General features: G+C 35.6%; 1 protein-coding gene across 1 annotated transcript; it reads right to left on the reverse strand.

The window, feature by feature from the left end:
• Positions 1–5010: 5010 nt before the first annotated feature.
• Positions 5011–8924, reverse strand: LOC107740748 (macrophage mannose receptor 1-like). Its single transcript, XM_016553256.1, has 4 exons — positions 8550–8924; positions 6311–6649; positions 5288–5373; positions 5011–5208 (listed from the first exon to the last, which is right to left on the reverse strand). Exons 1-4 carry the CDS (start codon positions 8857–8859, stop codon positions 5092–5094), a joined length of 852 nt encoding a protein of 283 aa, XP_016408742.1. The 5' UTR covers positions 8860–8924; the 3' UTR covers positions 5011–5091.
• Positions 8925–11561: the final 2637 nt, after the last annotated feature.

The following is an 11561-nucleotide window of genomic DNA, read 5'->3' on the forward strand; positions in this document are numbered from 1 at the left end:
ATGTGTTCCTGTGTCTCCTATGTACCCCTTGTTTTTGGATTATTAAAAGACTGTGGTTTGAAGCTATCTCAGTGTCTCCTCGTTCCGTGCTCCGAGTGAATTGTGACAGAAGAACTGACCTAAACAGTTACCTCCGTTTGTACCCTCCGTTTTGTTTCTGTTTTTCTCCCAGTGTTTTTCTTTCCGTCTCCTCCAGAACCTCCTCCCAAGTTCCCACCCATTCCCCTCCCCATGTTGTTTCTACAGTGCGAGGACGCACCTTCCGGGAGGGGGCGTTATGGACCTGTGTGTGTTTTTGCTCCCTGTGACCCAGTTTCTGTCTCCCGTTGATTGTGTTAACTTGTGTCTAGTTCTTCCCTCAATTATCCTGTGTTTAAAAGCCCTAGTCCTTTCAGTCAGTGTTTGTCGGTTCTGAACGTCATTCCATGTGTTCCTGTGTCTCCTATGTACCCCTTGTTTTTGGATTATTAAAATACTGTGGTTTGAAGCTATCTCAGTGTCTCCTCGTTCCGTGCTCCGAGTGAATTGTGACAATGATAAGACACACCAACTTTCAATATCAAGCAGCAAAACGAACTGTTAAAAATAATATAATGCTAAAAATAGCTGGACGGAGTGGACGCAGACGAGACCGGAAGCCAGACCCATAGAATTCACAAATGGCCGCGCCGATTTTTACGACAAGAAAAAGGTGGATAGTAGTTTTTTTTGTTTTTTGTTTTTTGTTTTTTTAGGGAGGTGGCACAACAATACTATTCTGCTTAGGGCACCCATTTGGCAAGCAGCCCTGGTTAAATGACTCAATTAAAGTACCTTCTTGCTTAAGGTAAATTTCTTTCCTAGAAGCTGACACGAAGATATAGGATTTAACCGCCTTAACGTTCAAATAGCAGTGGGCGGGAACTCTGTGACGCTCTCGGGAGTTTTCTAGGAGCTACGGCTTGTAACATGTGACTGCTGCACCTCACGCGGAAACCAGAGAAAAATGGCGGCGCTTTCAAAGATAGCTATTACTTTTTTAAAAAGGGGGAAAATAGTTACTATAGATACTATAATGTGCTATAATATAATGTAAGTGTTCATACTGTTATTATTTTGTTGTTTTTTGTTTAGGTTAGCAATAACACATTTATTGCCGTCATGAATAATAACAAACAAACGGTTAGTTATTTTTACCTGACACGTACGCTTTCGGTGTTCTGCAATATTTAGCAGTAGCATACAATGTTATGTGTTTTACAGCTGCCGGTAACATTTTTTCACGCGGTCGCGGGTTCATATTTTGTTGACTGTCCCCTGATAGCACACATGCATCACGGAGACGTCTATTTGACGTCTGTATTCACATCTGCAAGACGTATTTTTTTAGAGCGTTTGCTCATCTGCAATACGTCCATAGGGCGTTTCCTTTCAGATGTCAAATAGACGTCTATTAGATGTCTTTAAGATGTTTATGATTTAGAATGCATGTAAAACTGACATCTTACAGACGTCTGTCAGATGTTTGTACACAGCAGATGCTTTCCAGATCAAGAGAATTATGAATTATGTTTTTCTATGGCAACACTATCAACGCCAAAGCCCTCACGTGCTTCTGAACTCGTAATTACAACTGGCAAACTCTGAATGGTCTGAGAGTTAAAACAATGACCGCCGCCAGGTTAATTTTGGCACTACCTCAGAATTACGGTAATTACGACATGGCGTGAACGCAGCATAACACCGTGTCCTAACTACACGTGACACCACGACACGTGATAAAAGGTATCTTTTCCATGTTAATCAGAGGTTTTTTAATGTTAATCAGAGCCCGCCCACACACACTTATGATTGGCTGTGATGTTTGATTGATTCTGGCGTGGACACCCAAATTGCTTGTTGCTGGAATCTTGTCACGTGTAGTTAGGACACGGTGGAAATTTTACCAAGTCAATGCCAAAACACAAACTTTTATTGATGACATCTTTCATTATAGTGTGCTTGTTCATTTATATTTTGCATAATTACTGCTTTGTGTTTATTCAGTGAGACATATGGAAGCCCATTTCTGCCACTGAATAAAAAAATTAAAAGGTAATTGCGACTTTTTTTTACATCTCGCAATTCTGACTTTTTTTCTCAAAATTGTGAGATATAAACTCGCAGTTGTGAGAAATAAATTCAGATTACGAGATATAAACGCGCAATTCTTACTTTTTTTCTCAGAATTATGAGATATAAACTCACAATTGCGAGTTATAAAGTCAGAATTGCAAGATATAAGATAGAACATATCAGTCTTTTATTCTCAGAACTGGACTTTGTAACTCGCAATTGTGAGTTTATATCTCAATTCTGAGAAAAAAGTAAGAACTGCAAGTTTACTGGTAGTCCACTGTATGAAGAATTTTTTGGGTATGATTTGTCCACAGTACTTTATTTTGCTATCCTCATTTACATAAATTAACTATAGTGTCCTGCACCCACTAGTAAAAAAATATAAAAAATTATATCTGGTCTCTGAATAATTTTTGGTTTCACTGTATATCCTTCTGTTATTTTCACACTTAATTATTCCCATTAAAATTTATTTTACAAGTTTTTGTTACTTTTACTGTTCATTTTTTGCTCTATGATACAAAATCATTAATTTAATAGCATTAGAGCTGCTCCATTGCTATTAGTAAAATGTAAGTTTATATCTCATAATTCTGAGAAAAAAAGTAAGAATTGCGAGTTTATATCTCATAATTCTGAGAAAAAAAGCAAGAATTGCGAGTTTATATCTCATAATTCTGAGAAAAATGACAGAATTGCGAGTTTATATCTCATAATTCTGAGAAAAAAGTAAGAATTGCGAGTTTATATCTCATAATCTGAATTTATTTCTCGCAATTACGAGTTTATATCCTGCAATTCTGAGAAAAATGACAGAATTGCGAGTTTATATCTCATAATCTGAATTTATTTTTCGCAATTGCAAGTTTATATCCCGCAATTCTGAGAAAAATGACAGAATTGCGAGTTTATATCTCATAATCTGAATTTATTTTTCGCAATCGCAAGTTTATATCCCGTAATTCTGAGAAAAATGACAGAATTGCGAGTTTATATGACGTAATAGAAAAATGACAGAATTGCGAGTTTATATGACGTAATTCAGAGAAAAATGACAGAATTGCGAGTTTATAAGACGGAATTCTGAGAAATAAAAGTCAGAATTTTGAGATAAAAAATTGCAATTACCTTTTTTATTTTTTATTTAGTGGCGGAAACGGGCTTCAATGGAGACGATTTAGACCACGTAGCATTAAATTTAGTTTATAACAGGGCTGTCAATTTCATATTTAGTTAATTAGGCCAAATTGTATTACTTCAAGCAAAACATTGGATTAAATGGATCACTATGGACTGTCGGTCAGTGACTGACTGATGACCAGTGGAAGAAAATAAAACTAGGCCATATACTGACTGTTAAATGGACCTTACGTATCTGCACAATAATACATTTGAATTATCTGTATTTAGTGAGTCATTCTGATTAAATAATGGATAGATAAATCATTAGATTCAAATGTTTAACCAAATTTAGCCTAAATGCTATTGGGTAGTCACGTCCTGTACGGCAGTTTTGAATGGTTATTTAGCAAGATTTAAGGAGTGTTTCTTACACAAAATTGTTGTCAAAGAGTATGTTTTAGAAGAAAATACTATTTCAATTTTTCCACTTCAAGATATCACATTTAATTCAATGTTGTTGCAGTGTGCAGTTTGTGAAATTTACTATACTAATTTTACAATAAATGCTAAATTGCATTCCATAATGCAAATTGCCTTTAATAAGGGAGAAAATCAAAGAGCTCTAAAATGTTGGGTTTTTTGACGTCAGTTCTTAATGCTCTTAGATGTATGCATTTATTATGCTTTTACACAACCTTCATGCAAACCACTCGTCCTGCTCAGGTAACATGATGTCACGGATGGAGTAAAAGCTCTCTGGGTTGTCTGTCGGCACAGGCTTTTATTCAAAATTATGCACTTCATGCAAACACACACAGAAAGTTTCTGATTTAAACCACATGAAGGAGAATGCTAAAGAAATCAGGAGGCCAGAGAGATGAGCTTCCTGTTTTCATTTGTAAGACGCTATGACATTAAAGGTTTGAAATGTTTTAACAAGTGACACAGAATATGACCTCATTTAAAAGCATTTTAGAGTACATAGGAATCAAGGAATAAATGGACTTATCCTGTTATAATGTATTGGATTTGTGGTTATTAGTAGCTTTTGGCAGTCCAGTGTCCAGGTTTTATCCTCAGGCTCAGACCAAACCAATGCAATTGCTAAGCAGTCGTTCAGTTAAAGCATTAGAATAATTTGCCAGTGGGGTCTTTTATGTTTATCCATACATTTTAAGAGGCTAAAATATAGAACAAAAAGGCTTGAAAAAAGACCAGTAAGTACTTTAAAACCCATTAGATTTACACGACTCAGAAATGTAATAACGTATTGTACAGATCCCAAGTTGCGCTCTTAATTAGCAATTTTTTAAATTCGAAAATATTTGACTTAAATATAAACCCCCGGTTTCACAGACAAGGCTTAAGCCTAGTCCCAGACTAAAATGTAAGTCTGAGCTGTTTCAGCTGGAAGAAACCTGCGCTGATTGATCTTAAAATATATCAGCGACTTTGTTTTGTCTCAAGAAGCACACCAGTAATGTTTTTGATAAAAATTACATAAATCTCCTAATTGATCTAATCCTGGCTTAGTCTAAGCCCTATCTGTGAAACCAGGCCTAAAGTATTTAAAAGTGTTTAAAATGTTCCTAATAAAGAGCACGCTCGTGCTGCGAAATAAAACAGCATTTCCATTCACAATGCAAATCAAGGCGAAGAGCTTATTTGGTTTAATGCATGCAAAGTACGTAAACAAAAATTTCAAAGCAAGCAATGGCATGACATCAAAAAAGGTACTTTTTTTGGTCAAAATAGGACAAATAAATAAAGGAAACGTACAGGTGAGAAGGAATAAAGGGTTATGCTGTACATAAATATATGTTTCCTGTTTTACAAAGAGTCAGTCGATATCTATCAGGTCTTTTCAACATGTTATCTGCGTGAATTCATGTGATTCTCCAGCGGCTGGAAGATCTCTCCGTCAGACTGAGCTCTCCACTGTAGCTTGGCATCTTTAGGCATCCCCAGACTCACGAGTTTCTGCTGGATCTGAGATCATAACAGCCGTGAGTTAAACAACACAGACAGTAACTCACGCTCAGCTCGACCACAACGCAGTCAGACTCACCTTCTCCATGATGGACAGCTTTATCACAGGATCATTCACATTCTGACCCGATTTCAGCTTCACTTTCAGCATCTGCATCTTCACTCCTGCGGGAACAGATCTGGTTATGAGATCACGATGGGTGTCACGGTGGTAAGGGATATGTGGGAAATTATGTGGCAACAGGGCTGCGCTATTAATTCTTTTTTTAACAATAAAAAGAAATAAAAAATAATCTACTTGCTATTCTTCCATGTCAAATGATTCATTTAAAGAGTAGTTCGCCCAAAAATGAAAATGAGATGAAAATGTGCTCATCCTCGGGATCATCCGAGTTCAGGATGAGTTTGTTTCTTCATCAGGTTTGTAGAAATGTAGCATTGCATCAGTGTCTCAGCAATGGATGCTCTGCAGTGAATGGGTGCCGTCAGAATGAGAGTCCAAACAGCTGATAAAAACATCACAATAATCCACAAGTAATCCACAGCACTCCAGTCCATCAGTTAACATCTGGAGAAGACAAAAGCTGAGACACATCCAGCATTAAGACGTTTTAATATCTAAAATATGAGTCCATAATCCATAATAACTCTTCCTCCAGTACAAACTCATCCTGATCTCGGATGATCCTGAGGATGAGCACATTTTCAATTTCGGGTGAAATATTACTTTAAGATCTCACAACAAAACAAACTGTATTTGTCCACTTGTGATAAGCCCTTATAATAACTAAAGTTAAACTATAGTTTTCTAAATGCATGTTATAGTTCTCATTGCAAACTGTTCATCTGTGCACGTGGTTAACAATGTTTTGACCTCATAATGTTCGATCAGAATGTCTTCTCATTTAAGCCCCGCCCCTGCATTTTTGAAAGACATGCATCTACATCTCAACATCCAATCAGCAACTGATGCACAGAACCAAGTCCCGCCCTTGTTCGTTCTCCATTACATTTGGATACATGTCTCAATATCGAACAAAGACCTGTTGCTGCTTAAGTTTCATGGTGACTTTAATGAGAATCTGACGTAAAAGCAGCTCACCGTCTTGGCAGATGAACGGTCTTGTTTCAGCGCAGTTCTGATCGGCCCATGTGTTTATTTCGGACAGTTTTTGCACAACACAAGCTCCAGAGCCATCAGGTTCGCCAACAGACCAGCGTCTGAATGAGGAGCTGCTGTTATCCGACCATCTGAACAAATCTTTGAACAGGCCGATGAACACGAGAGCTTGCTGCGGCACCAGTGCTTGGATCAGCTGCTTCTCATCCGGGTTCCTCACGCTGACCAGATCCGTGTGCTTCTGCCGGCAGAACGTCTGCGCATCGCTCCAGCTCTTGCTTTGACTGACAAACACGTACCTCTGAAGGCCGTTTTCCTTTCCTGGGACGCCATAAGACACTATGTTCACTACAGCAAAACTGGGTCATTGTGAAAATCAACTAAATCAACTAAACAAGGCTTGGACGTGGGCTAGGAGACAATTATATAACTAACACATAAAAATAAAAACATAAATAAAATGCATTGTTCCTGAATTCTCAAATATTAACCATTAACTAACAATTAACAATTACTTCTCAATCTCATTTCTATAATGCATTAAAATGTTTTAAATCAGTGAAAAAAAGCAGTGCAACAAAACAAGGCTTGTGCAAAATATAATTTGGAGTGAAATGCAAGATATTTAGACTTAAATGTAAGATTTATGTGTATTAATTTCATATAAAATTGCCATCCATTTAGATTACACAGTTTTAACACAAACTAATAAACCTAATGTGACGCACAAGGAAAACAGGTCAGATTTCTGCAAGATTTCTCTTTAAAAACATTATTCATTATTATCTATTTGATTTAAATAATCATATTTTCAAATCAGTATAAATCTGTTGATTGTGAAAACAATTACATTTATTCAGTTCAGAAGTATGAACAGGGTCAAAATATGGTTAGAGGTGGAACAATATTACATTAGTGATATATAAATATATTTAATATATAAAAAATTTTCTTAAATATATACATGCATGGGTGTGTATTTATATATACATATAATGCATTAAAATGTTTTAAATCAGTGAAAAAAAGCAGTGCAACAAAACAAGGCTTGTGCAAAATATAATTTGGAGTGAAATGCAAGATATTTAGACTTAAATGTAAGATTTATGTGTATTAATTTCATATAAAATTGCCATCCATTTAGATTACACAGTTTTAACACAAACTAATAAACCTAATGTGACGCACAAGGAAAACAGGTCAGATTTCTGCAAGATTTCTCTTTAAAAACATTATTCATTATTATCTATTTGATTTAAATAATCATATTTTCAAATCAGTATAAATCTGTTGATTGTGAAAACAATTACATTTATTCAGTTCAGAAGTATGAACAGGGTCAAAATATGGTTAGAGGTGGAACAATATTACATTAGTGAATCAATATTCAAATGGATAACATGTATGAGATTGAAACAAATTGGATTTATTGATGAAACATATATAAAGCTGGTTATTGTGCATTTAAAACACATTCGGTTTATTAGTGCTATTATAGAAATCTGACCGGTTGTTATTGTTTACTAAAACAAAAACAAAAAAAGCAAGGCAAAATATTTCATTTTCATTGAGTTTAACTTGATTTACTAAAATAATAATAAATAAAAAAAAAAATAAAAAAAAAATATATATATATAAACATTTATTGTTAAAATACTATTAAAATAATAATAAAAAAAAATAAATATATATATATATAGACATAAAAACACAAAAATTACTACAATTTTTACTTGGGTTAAAATGAAAATGTAAAAATACAACTAATTCAAAATATTAATAAAAATCATAATAGTAGTATCTCAATGACACATTTAACTAACACTGGTTTCATTGATCTATGACTGACAAATATGCATCACATTATTTTATTTAGTTTATGTTAAAACTAGTGCTGTCAAATGATTAATCGCGATTAATCGCATCCAAAATAAATTTTGGTTACATAATATATGTATGTGTACTGTGTATATTTATTATGTATATGTAAATACGCACACATACAGTATATATTTTGAAAATATTTACATGTATATATTTCTATGTGAACAACAACTTTTATTTCGGATGCGATTAATCGCGATTAATCGTTTGACGGCACTAGTTAAAATTGTGTAATGCAAATGAACGGAACTTTTATATACAATTCAAATCTTAGGTGAAGCGTACAGTGAGATAGAAACACTGGCACAGACTGTCAGTGAGCTCACTGTGTCCTCACCATCATAACAAATAAACGTATAATGACTTGCACACGATACGTCCCAAAACTCCCCAGCGTCATCGACGGCGCCGCAGTTTTCGCTTCCTCCGGCGTTGTCCAGCTGCCCGGTTTTCCAGCATCTGTACTCGGCTTCTCCTTCCCCGTAGAAAGTGCTGTCGGACAGAGACCAGAACCAGTCTGGCTCGCCTCTCTTCAGGCCGATCCACGCGCTCGGATCCGTGATCCCGCTCACCGCGGCCTGCAGACGGCTGGAGTCCGCCGCGTCGTCAACGCTCGCCAGATCGCCGTGAAACCGTCCGCAGTACATCTGCGCATCACTGAATGTTTTCGCCTCTTTAACGAAGACAAACTGTTTGGAGATCGCAGACGAGACGCACGAACCTGTGAAAGAGCGACAGTCATGCATATGAATATATAATCCAATCAGTCAGTTTCTGAATTTGATAGAAAAAGCAAATTGTTTACAGAATAGCAAATTAAACGTGAGTTTAAGTGGATTGAAGTCCAAAGGAATGCATTAAGTAGATCGAATTAATAATGAATGCATAATGCATACATTTTTCAAATATTACCCATAAATGTGTTGTTATACACACAAAATATGGGCCACTCCCACACAGTAAAAATTATGTTACAATAACTTCATCAAACCATTTTTTTTTAAAAGTTGTGTGAGATTCAACTCAATTTTTGAAGTTCACTTAAGGCAGCAAATCAACTTAAGTTTTGAAGTGTGTGGAAATTGTTTACAGTTCAAAAACAACACTTAATATTAATTGCCAGTGTTTCTAATGCCATTTAGAAATTTGTTTTCATATATTTTAGTTTATTTAATGCACAGTGGTGGAAGAACTCTACAGAATGCTAATTTGCTAATCAAATAATGAATTATTATTTATTGAACAATGCACTTACCCAAGACAAACAACATGAGATTCATTTCTGGACTCGTGACTTCACAAAGCCAATGGTTTTAGACACCTTTCTTCCTAAAAACTGAAGAGAAGATTGGTTTGGAAAGTATTTTTGTCATTCGTCACAAGATAGCAAGTGTTTTTACTTCTGAAACAACTAATAGTTACATCTAAACAAGAAACCAGATCACATGAGAAACCGTTAAGGTTTCATGTTTTGTATTAGTATAAGGAGAAGAATATAATATGCATATATTAAGTTAAATATATTTTACAACAAACAAGAAAATGTACCTGCGATTATGGAGAAATAGTTCAGCTTCTGCTCGCAGACGTGTGCTGTGTTTGCTCAAAGATGGAAACACAGATCGCTTCTCAAAAGACCATTATGCAAAACATCAACAAATCAGGGAAATGGGCAGCTGACATGTGATCCGTACCGAATCTCCTTAAAACTACTGAAACTACCAGCCTGCTGATTTAGAAGAGGTCAGACTAGAAAAGAGACGAGCGTGTTAGTAGTTTTTGTGAGTTAGTAGTTGTGTGTTTTACATATTTCTTGAAGGTTGTGAGACGCTGCTAGCTTTACGAGTATTGAAAAGTGAGGAATAGTGAAAATGAAGCTCCAGAAAGTGATTATATGTCTCTTTAAAGCACAAGAGTACTCATGCTTAGTCCCAGCATGCAGCTTTACAGTATCGTTGCTGTATAATAAATTGCTTGCGATATTCACTGGATAAAATGAAATAATGTAAAGTGCTTCAAACATACAATATGTTTTTCAAAATCGCTAAATTATAAATTCTACTGCAACATCTGACACAGATACGATACTTTTGTCCCTAGATCTTCAGCCTTCATAAAGATGCAGCATATTTAATAAACCTCACATAACCAGCCAGTTTTTAAATAATATGAAATGGTTTGGTTATTCTATAAAGTTTTTTTTTTCTTCTTTTTTTTTAGTGACATGGGTTTGAAATTACATAAGGGCGAGTAAATATGACAGAATTTTTTTCAGGACATATTCCTTTAAACTCATACAGTAGAAGATAAACTCTTTACAGTTTTTTTCGATTGCTAAATGACAGTGGGCACAACTGGAGCATTATCATTACTGAATGAAGTACATACAATATTTCAAGTATGACACGCAGCTTCAGAAACATAAATAGCGATAATAGAAAGCCTTTTTAACGTGTAAAAAAACAATAAAACGACTACAACAGAAATAAATATTGAACATGATCTATAACAACAGAATAGAGACATCTGCTGGTGAACTTGTGAAGTTACAGGACTTGACAGGTGTTGGTGTTGCGCTGTGTTTTAGTTATAAAGTGTTAAGAATACATTATAAAACCACAACTCACCTGATATCAGCTCAAAGATAAACAAAGAAAGAACGTTTTGAGGATCTGGAACAACACGTGTCAGTGAATAAAAGATGGCAATTTCATTTTTGGGTCAATTATGTGAGGGATCATGTCCAATTAGCCGGTCATTTATCAACAAATATAGGCTACTGACTGAGTCGGGTCGCCGACGTGAAACCCATATAACTAAAAAATACTGATTTGAGTTTAAATTATTTTACCGGAAGTCTAGCATACAAGTTTAAGTAGAGCACAAAGTTTCATTTCGCATGACTGCGGAGTGATGCACTTTTCCCCGGACAAAACTCGTTAATTTTTATTGTTAATAACAATGTAGCGATGTACGAAGGCACTCTCAAAACAAGCAGCTTTCCGTTGGTCAAAACGGCGGATCGCGACCAACTCGAACCGGTTGCGAAAATCTTCCGACCAAGTCGTGAGGTAAAAGTTACTTTCTCGTAACCGAACGCAGCCGCCAAACAGAAACATTGCAGCAGTTAATTAGTGATTTACTCGAGGAACGTAGAAGTAATTGATAACAATATACAGTATTCATCTCCTCAACGAACTCGAGAGAAACCCGCGAAAATCCTCTCGAGGCAAGCAGCAGATGAACGGCGGGAACGTAGGCTATACGTCAGAAAGATATTGATGTGACGGTGAAATTAAACAATTAAATGTAGTTTGTTACAAAACACTCTCTATGTTTGTTGTTGTGC

The sequence above is a fragment of the Sinocyclocheilus rhinocerous genome, unplaced genomic scaffold (genome assembly GCF_001515625.1).
Source record: "Sinocyclocheilus rhinocerous isolate Xijiao unplaced genomic scaffold, SAMN03320098_v1.1 scaffold1456, whole genome shotgun sequence".
Classification (NCBI taxonomy): domain Eukaryota; kingdom Metazoa; phylum Chordata; class Actinopteri; order Cypriniformes; family Cyprinidae; genus Sinocyclocheilus; species Sinocyclocheilus rhinocerous.